Raw genomic sequence first — 13,900 nt, 5'->3', positions numbered from 1 at the left:
ATTCACGGGTATCTCTGTTACCTAACCCAAGCGTATGTTAATGGCCGACTGTACATTACTACATCAGCACATTTGTTGAAAGTCACACCAAAATCACCACACATTGACTTTATCTGAATCTCTTTTATTCACAGACACAATGCGAGCAGCACCAAATGGAGCACATGAAACTCTCTCAATTACTCCATCACTTTCCATTTTCAGTAACTCATTTTGTACTCTGGACTGAAAGGCATACGGAACTGGTCTAGCTTTGTGAAATTTTGAATTTTCTGAAACAGTGAGTTCAACTTCTGGACCATTATAACATTCTAGCTCATCTTTAAACAATTCACTGTAGTTTTTTATAATAGTGGAAACATCTGGAACATTTTTAGAGGCATGAAGATGATTTACAAAAAACACATCTTTCCAATCAGGTACCAGTTTGAACAACCAGTTCCTTCCTAGCAAAGCACTTAAACCTTTTGGAGCAATCACTAGTGGAAGTTTAAACTGCTTCCCTTTGTAATCAATTTCCACTTATATTTCACCTAATGGTTTAAGGTTTTCACCAGTATAAGTGAGGAGACGTATCTTGGATGGCTTTAATTGTAATCTAGAAAAATATTTCTCATACAAGTCTTCAGGGGCAATAGAAATGGCACAACCTGCATCTAACTGCATGGTAACATCATTCTTTTCAATCCTCAAAGAAACATTAATGGGAGCATTTGCAGTAGTACAGGTTGTACTTCTCTAGTCCGGCAACCTCGGAACCTGACCGGTGCTGGACCATGGAAATTCACCCTTTTCCTGGATAGATAGTGACTTGTGCTTATGCTTGGAAGCACTAGCACCACTTTCTCTGCATCATGGTCTCTTTGAAGACATATTGAAGGGTTAAATGTCGTATAGTAGCTTCTCAAATTTCGTGAGTTTTTAATTCTTAACGTATTTTATTGGAACACACACAAAAAAAAAATCAATAAAAATTTTGACTGCGGAAACTTGAATTTCGACCGGTTTGAACGGCCCGCCAACGTGCAGACGACGTGCATAATCGTGTAAACAGCGTCATTTCTCTTATGTACAAAAGATTCATTATTGTTTATTACTGAATGTCTTTTTTATTGAATTAATGTTTGTGTGCAAAATGAGCAATACAATTCATTAATAATACATAGAATATTAAAACACACGAGGAAATGACACAGCATTGTTTTCGTTGATTACAAAACCAGTGACTGACTGGTTCTACATATAAAACTTAAGAAAATAAGACCTTGGTTGTAGCTGTAGTAAAATTAATATGGTTGTTTTAAGTAATGTTATTTAATGTTAATAAATGGAACAATAGAAGTAGCTAACGATAATGGTAAAGAAAAAAGAGAGATCGCATATGTAAGTGTGCACACTTGAAAACATATCGTCATTACTTTACATAAGAATATGAAAGCAATACTTATTTACTGTTCATATATATTTTAATTAATGTTTCTGAACTTGTTTTTATTGAATTAATGTTTGTGTGTGCAGAATTAACAGTACAATTTATTAATAATACGTGGAATATTAGAGGAGACGAGACCGCTGCCGGCATTGTTTATGTTAAAGCTTACAAAACCAGTGACTGATTGGTTCTACATATAAAAATGAAGAAAATAAGACCCTGATTGTAGCTGTAGTAAAATTAATGTAAAAAAAATAATATGGTTGTTTGAAGTACCTGTAATGTTATTTAATGTTAATAAATGGAACAATATAAGTAGCTAACCATTAATGGTAAAAAAAAAGTGAGACTGCACGTATGTAAGTGCGCACATGTGAAAACATATCGTCATTACTCTATATAAGAATATGAAAGCAACACTTATTTACTGCTCATATATATTGAAGGGTTAAATGTTGTACTCTGTATAGACAAGCAGAGAGAGAGAGAGCAGCCGAACTGCCGGATGTAAACAAACCTTAATTTCCCGCGATTTTGTTGTTGTTGTTTTTTTATGGGGATTAGCCCACCCGGGCATAGGTCACTGACCCACATTGGGGCCTGAGAAGCAAAAATTTAATACTCCTGCAATAATAATAATAATTCAGATAAGTAATAATAAAAAAAAAAAAAAAAAATGCTGCCTATCTACCTATTGGACAAACTAAAATCGTTCCGGATCACGGGAGTTTCTGGACCACAAAATGCCGGACTAGAGAGGTACAACCTGTACTGGTATGTACAGAATTCACAGTATGTATTTGCTCTTGAAGTTGTAGAACATCTTGTACTTCATTGTCTTCAACCCTTACAGTGTGAATATTTTTCCTGTTACATGCTGCAGTGATGTGTCCCTTGGTGTTGCACTTGTTACACACATAGTCATGGAACCGGCAATTTCCTCTCTTATGCCCGGGTTTAGCACACGAGATGCACTTGTCTGTGTAGAAGGCTTGACCTGAAGAATTTCCTTCCCTAGCAGTGGAGTGGTTATACTGCTTGGGCATGGCCCTTTCCTTGCGCACTGGCTGTGGTGACTTTCTTGAATGCTGTACTTGATGCACCGAAACTTCTTCATCACTATCTGCAGCTTGAACTTGGTGAACAGGCGCATTTTGATTCCGGAACTGCTGCGTCTCAACGGCAGCAACCTCATGAGCTTGGGCTATTTTCAGACATTCTTCAAATGATCTTTCGGCGGTAATCAGCTTCTTTTGGATCTCAGCACTGTGGATCCCGCTTACAAACTGATCCCTCAATGCTCTGGTGAGGAACTGGCCAAAATCACATGTTGCAGCCCTGTGTCTTAGCCTAGCACTGTAATCTGCAATGGACTCATTTGCTTCCTGAATGCATCTGTGGAATTTGAAAGTTTCAGCAATGTGAAGTCTTTTGGGCTTGTAGTGGTCTGTCAGTAACTTAATTAATTCATCAAAAGTCTGTTCCTTGGGTAACTTTGGACTGCATAAATCTTGTAGTAATTTGTAGGTACTTTTACCCAGGACAGTTATCAGGACAGCAACTTTTCTTTTACTAGCAGCCTGAATTGTGGCATCATTGGCATCACCTGGATAAGTGCCAATCTCATTTGCACAGAAATATTGTTCTAATCTCTCATTGTAACTAGTGAAATCATCTGTGGAAGGATCAAAAGAATCTTGTAATACTGTAAGCCTTACTGTACAAAGCAATCTCATTCTCGTCGCCAAATTCTGTGGTGTCTTCATTTCTTAAGGCTATTTATGTAGGAGAGATTGAGGCACAGTCTTCTAAATCACATGTTTATTTGCAGTGAGTCTCCATATAAATCCACCTCCCTACAGTGAGTCTACATATAAATAATCAACATTTGAAGTAAATAAATACAGTTGTTGCTGTAACAATATAAATTATTTCTTTATACAATTATTTACAGTAATATATAACAGTGGCTGCCTGTCATTCACCTCGTGGACATCTGCTAATGTTGGAGCAGCAATTATTGGCACTACATTTTCAGACTAAGTGAACTCACTACTGTCTTTCAGGATATCATCGGGTGGTGGTGTCTGGGCGATGTCCACTGTGCCCTCCTGTGACAGCTCCCTGCCCTGGGGATTCCGACAATTGTTCCCCTTTCTGCACCGCACACATCAGCGGTTGTTTCTCGCACAATCACAGCTTGTGCAATTTTGGTTCTGGCAAGCACAGATGCAGCAAAAGTAGTTGCCCGGCATAATGCTCCACCCTTCTGGCAACAGGAATGTCTGCCACAGACATCTGTTTTGGTCTCATACAGAGAAAACTAGTTCTTATGAGAAAAGGGCAGAGAGGTGACAGGTTGGACAGCAGTGTCCGTAGGAACATACGTGCATGCGTGGGTGTATAGGCCTGCTGCTGCTGCACGTGAGTTGATTTATCTGGTGAGCCAGGATTGCAGGCTGCAACCACACATCTTGGCTCTCCCTTTTCTTGATCCAGTGGTGCAAGTAATTGTAATGACCAAGGAAAGAGAGAGTTGCTGTGGACTGCCGATAGCCCAGTTTGTTGGGTTTTGCCTTAGTAGCCTGTCCATCAGGCATTGCCTTCGTCCATCGGTGTAGTCGTTGGGTTCCCATGTTGGTTATTTCTTTCGCCTTTACCTCCGTTGGGGGTCTTACTGGAGCTTTGTAAGCATGGCTGCATGATGCAGAACTCTACTGCAGATTTTTCGTTTGGCGGATTACTCCCGTAGCCTTATACCTACCAAGGTTAATCTGCAGGGCAGTGGTTGGTAGGTCCCAGGATGTGTCCACATGCCAGTGGGCCTATGCACTGTCCTTCTGGGGCCTCCTGCTGGTCTAGCCTGGGCCCACAAGGCACCCAGTTACCGTGTGTTGCCACGAGGAGGCACAGCAGGAGTCTTGATGGTGAAGAGGCTGTGTACTGGCAGGGGAAGACTTAGGCAAAGCTGCTTCTCTGTTCACCACAAGGGCTAGCCAGCGGCGGTAGCTGAAAGGAAGAGGAGGCAAGCAGTGCTTGCACCTTAACACTAATGTAATGCTGTCACACTAGATGCCTTGCACACACACACTGATTATGATGGTGATGATTAAGAGAATTTTGCATCAATGAAATTGTAAACATTTATGTACAGCTGAAGAATTTTTTCTTCTTGTGTGTTAAGTTGTTTCCTTGTTTACAGTATGAATCTCAGTGAGGTTGTGAAACGTCTAAACAGCCTGGCCTCCACATCTTTAGCAGAGTCTTGGGACAATGTAGGACTCTTACTTGAACCACATAGTAAAAAGTAAGTTTTGGTAAGGATATATTTTTCAGGTATTGATATTGTTTTCCAAAGAAAATTTAATTATAATTTTTTTTTTTTTTTTTTAGGGGAGGATTTGGCATTCACTTTCCATCCATCTACTGTATCTATCTGTCATATGGATTTGAATTATCACTGATAGGGTAATGTCTGACTGATATCTAGTTTGCTGATTACAGTACAGTACAGTATATCATTTATGCAGGGTACAATATTACCAAATACCCATTAGCTTTTGGTAAATCTCACTGGTTGACAACTATCTCATATAAATTCATGGAAGGAGAAACATCCTTATGTTTTCTAACTCACTGTGTAGCAGTTAACTCGGCTCCAGGTCCATGAGGTACAACACTGTACAGCATCCCTCGTGTTACGGAAATTTTCATTTACGGAATTTTGAAATTATGATAACAAAATTCTTGATATGGCCCAAAAATTCGACCTTGTGGAATTTTGATAAATGAAAAAAAAATCACCGAAATTTTAATAATTATATCGTGTGGATTTTGGGTGGTTGCTAAAAGACGTTTGGGGGACAGTTCAGCTACCCTCAAAAGCAACTGTGGCCCTATTCAGTTTGAATTCTTTGCCCAGTTTGTGTTCAGTTTTGGATCTATGTATCTTTATTCAAGATGAGTGGAAAAAGACCATCAAGTTCAAGTGAAAGCAGTGGTGATAAAAGATTCCATAACGGAATTAAGTTGGACATTAAACTTGATGTTTTAAGGAGCTAACTCTCTATAACTCTGATCGCACCACCTCACCTCACCAACCGATGCAGCACTCGGCATAATTTCTGGATTATTTGTTTGAAACGCATCTCAAATTATATAATGGGAGTCAATGAGAAAAATGGTCCTGCATTATGGACAAATTTTCAGGAACGGAACTCTTCCATAACCCGGGGATGCCTGTACCTTATTTATCACACAATACTTTAATTGTCTTTATTTTGACTTTGCATTTAATATTTTTAATTGCAATTTTGTATTTTATAGGGAAATTGAGACAATGATGCTAACTAATGACCTCACAGAAGAAGTGATGGATGAGGCAGAGAGAATAAGAGCTAACTTCATTCTCTCATATCACCCACCTGTGTTTCAACCTCTGAAGAGGATTACAAGCAAAGCCTGGAAGGTAAACATCATGGTTAACTACTTTAATTGCTTTTACAATACAGTATTAGGCAAAAGCCCGTTCATTATCAATTGTAATTGCTCCAATAGTAATTGCTCTGATAAAGTTTGCTTAAATTTAATAAATAACTGATCTTCAAATCAGTACTCTATGGTATTTTGTGTTCCATTTTTTTAGTTTGCAAGATATATGTAAAGTTAATTGTAAAGGTAGATTGTCAGTAATTTACAAGTTACACATCATTCATAATAGTATTGTGACCTAATGCAGGAAAGTTTGGTACTTCAGTGTAGAAGTGAACAATTATAGGTCCAACACTGATTTTCCCCGCACCTTTGGTTCCAACCCTTGCCGGATTATCCGTTTTACCGGACCAACCGAGGTCAGGTAATAATTCAACAATACAACTCTGACCCACTAATTACACACCTCCTGTGTCTCTAAGACACCATGGACTGCTAGAAACTTAAATTAAATAAATATGAAATGTAAATTAAATGTGAAAAAAAACGTTGTTTTCTGAAACCAGTTTTTGTGATATACAGTAATCCAGAATGCGAAGCCTAGCTTATACCTAGGTATGTAAATGCTTAGCATTAACTCGCCAGGCCAACATACAGGCAATTAAAACATCTAATAATTGCTTAAAATTTTTTAATATTAGGAGAACACGTCGCTACCTGGCATTTAATTGCAAGCTATAATTTGCACGAGACAAAAATTTTAGTACCCTAATCATTCAGTACATGTACAGTACAGGTTTGCACTAAGGTCATTTATTTCTTTTATGTTTCTTTTAGTATGGTGTGTGCATGTAAATGAATGAAAATAAATGAACAAATTTATGTAAATCTACTCAAAAATACAGTTGAAATTTTTTTACTTTATTTAAATGTACTAATGTACAAAAAATTTTATCTCATGCAAAATATATAACGTTTATATTAAAATTATTCACTGTCTTGCAAGAATTCCACCAATGCAAATTATATTCTCCTAACTTTAGTCTGTGATATTATATAATATAAAAACTGTAAGCCTAAAACCACCAAACCCTGGCTGGGAGGGAGGGAGGAAGGGGAGGTGACAGTGACATGTTTGAAAGTTGGCGCCGAAGGTCTAGTGAAGTATTTAGTATTTGTTTATATATGTTATTTAGATTGAGTTATTGTTTTTTGCTTATAAAATGTCATAGAAGTGACCGGGGAAAAGCCGTTTTTTCTAAAAACCAGTTTTTGTGATATAGTCCAGAATGCGATGCCTAGCTTATACCTAGGTATGTAAATGCCTAGTATTAACTCACCAGGCCAGCATACAAGCAATTAAAACATCTAATAATTACTTAAAAATTCGTAATATTAGAACACGTCGCTACCTGGCATTTAATTGCAATTCTCAAAACCCCCTCCCGTACCCTCTATCACACGCACTGCCACCGTCATCTCTTGCCTTAGAGCGAGCAGTAAACAAAAGTCAACTCTCGAGGGGTGGAGATGGGTGGGATACCTGTGCCGCATTCTGGACTATATCACAAAATCTGGTTTTTAGAATAAAAACGGCTTTTTGTTCAATCCAGAATGTGACGCCTAGCTTTGAATACCCGAGCAGAAAGTGGAGAGGGAGGTGACGTTGCATACAAGGCTCTGCTAGCTTAGGTCCAGATTATGATTATAAACCGTTTGGAATATTTTCCAATATTAGGAACAGTTTCCGGAAGGTAAAATGTTAATTTACATATCTCAATGAGGATACTCACTTTATTCTGATGAGGAAGAAGGACCTGGTTGTGGAGATTGACTTGGTGGGGGAGGGGACCCCAGCACCACCACATGTAAAGCACCTTTCAGAGATAGATGAAGATAGCTGTTTTTAAAAGTGTTTAAAGATCTCCAAAAGCCCACTTCTTTGATCTGACTGAGGCTCATATGCCACAGAAAGGCCACAGACCCTGCATATTTCCTGGTGTCATGTGCCAAAAATTTCTTGCCAGGGTCTGCTTTACTTACTAACTGAGATAAATATTTTGTCATTTGACTAGGAGACAATTTCTTGCCATCCTGTGTCCTAAATGGACACAATATAAGATTTATATTGTAATTAGGCCTCAAAAAATTTAGTAACTTTATCTAGAGACCAAGGTGGGATTCTCTTAGGCCGAGGGGGTCTCTGAATGAAAAAGGACGATCTGAGCATTTGATAAATTTTTGGTTTCAAAGTAATATTAAAACCCCATGCCAGAAGGTCAACCAATGCTGAAGTTCCTTAACTCTGAACAAAAAATCTAAAAATTCTAATACAGTAATACCCCGCTTTACGCGTTTCAGTTTTACGCGTTTCTACATTTACGCGGTACCCCGCCAGAACCGGAATTCCCGCTTTGCGCGGTGCATCTACTCATATACGAGGAGAGTGGCTGGCGGTCATCTTGCGCCGCACCATTTTTGGTCTCAAACCTCCCGCCATCTCTCCCGCCATGTTGGGTAAGCGGCGCGAGTAGGTTGCGCAGTGTATGTCTTTGTTGTTTTATCGGCGACGTCATATGACATTTTGGACTGTGATTGCGCCACGCATCCTTACCCCCTCCCCTCTAGCTGTGATTGGTTTAATGTAATATGACGTGCCCTGCCGCGTGAGCGATGAAGCCCCTTGACCTACCCGCGTCAGCTACACCCCTCCCGGCTACACCGTGTATATCGGTATCTATTGTTCCATAAGAATGGCTGCCACCGGACCACCACCACCACAAAAAAACCTTGCATTACCTGGACCCAGCCGCCCTAAGCCAAAGAAGATACGACGTGCCCTAAGCTACGAAGTGAAGTACAAGATCATCCGAGAGTTGGAGAAAGGAACAAGATAGGTTGATTTGGTGCGCCAGTATTGTGTGAACGAATCTACTATCCGGACGATAAAGAAGGATGCAGCCAAGATAAAAGAACACATGAACATCACAAAGTCTGCAGGTGCTTCAATGATCAAGTATTGCCACAACAAGGTGCTTCTCAAGATGGAGAAGTTACTTGTGAGCTACTTGATTCGTCAGGCAAGACGGAACATGGCGGTCGACACGTGCTCAGTTCAGGAGTACGCACGTGAACTGTACGCAGCAGGGTCACGTAAGATGGGAATTGCAGAGCCCAAACCCTTCAATGCTTCCTCTGGGTGGTTGCACAGGTTTAAGAAGAGGAACAAGATCACCAACATTAACATTGGTGGTGAAGAAGCGAGTGCTGAGCCGTGTTGCGGCTTGGGATTTTCCTCCGTTCTTACGTGAGATTATGGAGGAAGGACAGTACACCGATGACCAGGTGTTCAACATGGACGAATCCGGTCTGTGATGGAAAAAGCTACCTTCCAAGACCTTCGCTGTCAAGTCTGCCAGCAATGTCAGGGCCGGAAGTTGCAGAAGGAGCGCATCACCGTCCTCTTTACCACCAATGCCTCCGGTTCCTGTAAGCTCAAGTTATCAGTGATCCACACAGCCCGCAAGCCACACACCTACAAGAACATGGACATGACCAAGCTAAATGTTTACTGGCTGACCGCACATAAGGCATGGATGTTCTCTACTCTGTCCCTCTCCTGGTTTGATGACTGTTTCGTTCCCGAAGTGAAGAAATTCTGTGAGCAACAGAATGTTCCATTCAAGATTTTGTTGCTGTTTGACAACGCACCAGGACACTCGCCCCTACTGTTGGATCGTTACCCCAATGTAAAAGTGGTCTTCCTTCCTCCCAACACTACGTCATTAATCCAGCCCATGGACCAAGAATTACTCTACAATGTGAAAGCTGCATTCTCTGCAAGGAAGTTTAAACTCCTGAACGACCATACCAACACCAAGGATGAGTTGCGTAACCTGGGTGACACCGATAGCAAGAGCGAAGAGCGACGAGGGCGAGGAACAACAGTTGGTGGAGCAAAAAGTTCTCGTCAAACACTTTTGGAGGAAATTTAACGTCAAGAAAGCTGTGGACTTCTTGGTGGAGGCATGGGATCAGCTGTCTGTAGCAACGGTTAGTCACGCATGGAGACGTGTTGCAAGGTATCCCAGGTGGGAGGCAGAGTCAACCTGTGACTGGTGAGGTTCAGACTGTTGCAGTAGCAGTGGGCCTTGCCAGAGAAGCTGCGCAGAGTGTTACAGCTGCAGGCTTCTCCGAGACCACCAACGACGACATTATGGAGGTGATAAGGGATCCTGATGTGACTGCCGACGAGATGTTAGAAGACGATCACGTGAGTGAAGAGACACGCGGTGCGTCATCCCAAGAAGAACACAAGTTATCGCATGGTAATGTAAGGGGTGCCATCGAGTGTGTAGAGAAACTGAAGCTCCTCCTTTCCGACGACCCTGACGATAAGCGGTATGAAGTCTTCACTACCCAGCTGCTGCAGACTATGGAGCCGCACATCAAGGTATATCACGACAACATCAACACTAGCCGTCAACAAAGCATTACTGAGTTCTTCGCCCGCAACCCACCACAGCCAGCCCAAGCCAGTGATAGTGACAGAGACAGAGACAGTGATGGTGACTTTGAGGGATTTGTCAGGGAGGCCCTGACAAGTGTGGATGACAGTGATGGTGACTCACCTGAGGGCCAGTAGCCTGCCCTCTGCCTCGGAACGAGCCTCCATTCCCGTACGCCGACCCATCTCTTCTACTAACGTAAGTGTTAAACCTAACCTTGATTTTTCCTAACATAACCTAACCTTACGTAAATGTTAAACCTTGATTTTCCTAACATAACCTAACCTTAGGTTAGTGTTAAACCTTTATTTTTTAAAACATAACCTAACCTTACGTAAGTGCTAAACCTTGATTTTTTTCTAACCTAACCTACCATGACGTAAGTGTTAAACCTTGATTTTTCTTTTACCTGGTACAGTTTATTATTCTCTTATTGATATTTCTCTTCTATATTATGTGTGTGTGCATACCATCATAAAGTTAAGATGTTATTTTTACTAAAACGTACGTATTGTGTCAGGAAAAAGTGGAGTTTGGGGGTCGGCCCAGTCTCTATTTCAATTAATCCCATATGTTCTGTTGTTCACTCTATGCGTTTCCCGCTTTACGCGGGCCTCCGTGGGTTCAATTAACCGCGTAAAGCGGGGTTACACTGTACCACTGTTTCCTACAATGTGATTGGAGTCGTTAACCTGATAAATTTGGGGTCTAAGACCTGCTACCACTTGGTTAACTATATCAAAATTACCCAACAATGTATTTAAACATCTTTTGAGAAACTCCAAGCGTGAAGAGCCAAGGATATCTCGAACTGAGTGTGCAGTACCTGTTCTAGACATCCTTGTTGCAATTGTAATGGATGCGGGCACCAGTCCAACAGATCCAGGCACCAAGGCTATAGGATCCCATACGGTGCAATTAAGATGACCTGTCCTTGGAAGGATCTGAGTTTGTGAACCATTTTGGGCAACATTTTCACAGGTGGGAACAGATAGATTGAATTCCAACGGTTCCAATCTATGAGTAGAGCATTTCCTAAACGATTCGATCGTTCTAGAGATGCTTAAGTTGGTATCTTGTGATAGTTTTGTGAGGCAAAGAGATCTATTTGTGGAGTCCCAAACCTCCTCACTAGACTCTTGAACTTCGATACCTTTAGGGACCATTCTGTTTCCGTCGATACTGCCCAATTATTTTGCACTCCTGGCATGTGAGTTGCTTTGAGGTAAAGTGTTTGTTACACAAACTGATTTTTTTTTTTTTTTAGGTTTAGAAGAAGCCAACATCTGGTTGCGCCTTGATGATTGAAACAAAACACTGCCGTTCTGTTGTCCATGGCAAACAGAATCGTCATGTTTTTTAAATTTGTGTTTGCCAACAAAAAAGAATAGGACTATTGCTAATTCTTTTTCATTTATGTGTTTGTCCCAAAGGGAGTTGCTCCTCTTCCCTTGACGGAACTCTCCTTTTGAGGATTGGTATCCCCATCCTATTTCAGAAGCGTCCGTACAAACGACCAAGTCTGTTTGAGGGGGAACCCAGTGAGATGAACTGATTAGATTGTCCAAATTTGTCTACCATGACAGATTATTCTTGATCTGAATAGAGAGAGAAGAAGCAATATTTCTGTTCCTGTGAAGCAATTTTGACCCCAGATGAGTTACTTGCTTCTTCCTTAACTTGCCCAAAGGAACTACAGTACTATGGTGGCAAAATTCAACAGACCCAGTATTTTTTATTTTTTTTATTTTATTTATTTTTTTTATTTTTTTAATCGTGCCAAGAAACCTCATGTTTTACACAGAAGGCTTCTACTTGGTTTATCACATGTGTTACTCTTGCTTCTGGTAGACTGACTGACTGCTGATTTGTATCCCAATGGAGACCTAACCAATCCAATGTCTGACATGGTATGAGATTTGATTTGACCTTGTTTATCTTTAATTCTAGGTTTTGACATAATACTAGTGTGCGTTGGGTCGCCCTTTGACAATCTTCGAAAGAGTTTCCCACTATCAGCCAGTCGTCTAGATAAGCAAAAGTTCTTATGCCCTCCTTCGCAAGGATCTCTCTGGGGATGTTTGCCAGTTTTGTAAATACTTTTGGCGCAATTGTCAGGCCGAATGACATCACTGTGAATTGATAACTTACATCCCCCACTGCAAACACTAGAAACTTTCTGTACCTGGGAGCAACAGGCACTTGATAATAGGCATCTTAAAACTTGTTTTGGTAATGAACTTTTTCTGGAAGGAAAGATCTAAAATCCACCTCAATTTGTCGCTGCCTTTCTAGGGGACTGGGAATAGGCAAGACATGAAACATTTCTCTGACTGCAACAGTTCTATCACACCTCTGTTTAACAGTTGAATTACAAGTTCTGTGAGTAAGTGGGTTGGGTTTTTACCCCTTTTTGGTAAAACTAGGGTAGGGCACCTCAACCAAGTCCATGTGAGGTCCCCTTTGATTGTCTTGTAAGCCCATATGGAAGAAACCAACCTGTTTTCCCAATCCCCTAGACGACCCAGTTGTCTGGCTTCATTGGGAGGGAGAAGTTGCTGATGTGGTGGAATAAGGTCTCCTTCCACTTCTGAACAAACGGCCACCCTTACTACGTCTTGAATTGTTTCCTCCTTTAAAGTTTCCTCTGGGTTGATAACTGAACCTAGCAGCTGTGCCTGTTCCCGTTAGACCATCCTCTTTTAAATTTCTGAAAAGTCTTAGGACTCCTGGGAACAGTAATATTAATGGCTTGCTCTACAGCTGATCTATACTTAACTAATGTTTGTTCATCAAACAAGGCAAGAGAAAGAGGGGAAGAATGTAGCAATAATTAAAGACTACCACGTTAAGCATTGTTCGTGGCTTGCTTCCTTAGCTGGGCTTTTAGTTTTAGGGCTTTCAACAACATTTCCAAATATGAGTTGTACAGGGAATATGGAATCCCTTGTATAGCAGCAGCAAAACATGTGTCTATTTCTTTACTGTCCTCATAGTTCAGCACAAACTTTGTCAATAACTGACACATCATAATTGCAGACCAAATATCCGCTGCCATCTTCCTAAATTTGAACTCTTTCAAGCAACAGTGCAGAAGCAACTGGTTTCAAATTTATTTCATAGCTTATGTCAGCACATTTTGGAGATGACAAATACTGGGAAGTTCATATAAGGAACTCTCTTTGTCATTAAATTGGAACTTCCAAAAAACTAAACTTGTGAGCATTCTTATCTGCCATAGACCTCATCTATTTCAGAGTTCATTTTGGGGCAAATATCAGGCCAAGAAATTGTAGTATCACCTTCTAATAACAATGAATGATGACCCACAGTTGCTTGGCCTTCCTGTCTCTTTGTAAGTGCTGATAGATCAGGAAGTTTAGAAACATTTTCATAAAATACCTTGAATAAGGAATCCACAGATGTGGTCGAAATCAAAAAAGACTTAGATCTTACCAATGTTACCCAAGGACTGTTTGGATCATCCTTACACTCAATGTTCTCCATCAGCTGCGTGGCAGTCGACAGC

General features: G+C 40.7%; 1 protein-coding gene across 2 annotated transcripts in view; it reads left to right on the top strand.

The window, feature by feature from the left end:
* LOC121855054 (NIF3-like protein 1) overlaps window positions 1-13,900 on the top strand; it is a 228,135-nt gene that overhangs the window by 114,899 nt on the left and 99,336 nt on the right. For both annotated transcript variants that reach the window (XM_042349998.1, XM_042349914.1), the window contains 2 exons: window positions 4,635-4,739; window positions 5,759-5,900. In XM_042349998.1, the coding sequence (XP_042205932.1) occupies window positions 4,635-4,739; window positions 5,759-5,900 (247 nt within the window). The remainder of the gene's footprint in view (window positions 1-4,634; window positions 4,740-5,758; window positions 5,901-13,900) is intronic.

This window comes from Homarus americanus, unplaced genomic scaffold (genome assembly GCF_018991925.1).
Source record: "Homarus americanus isolate GMGI-L3 unplaced genomic scaffold, GMGI_Hamer_2.0 scaffold51859, whole genome shotgun sequence".
NCBI lineage: Eukaryota > Metazoa > Arthropoda > Malacostraca > Decapoda > Nephropidae > Homarus > Homarus americanus.
Note: the sequence above shows the minus strand (reverse complement) of the source record. Positions and strands in the feature narration are given on the sequence as shown.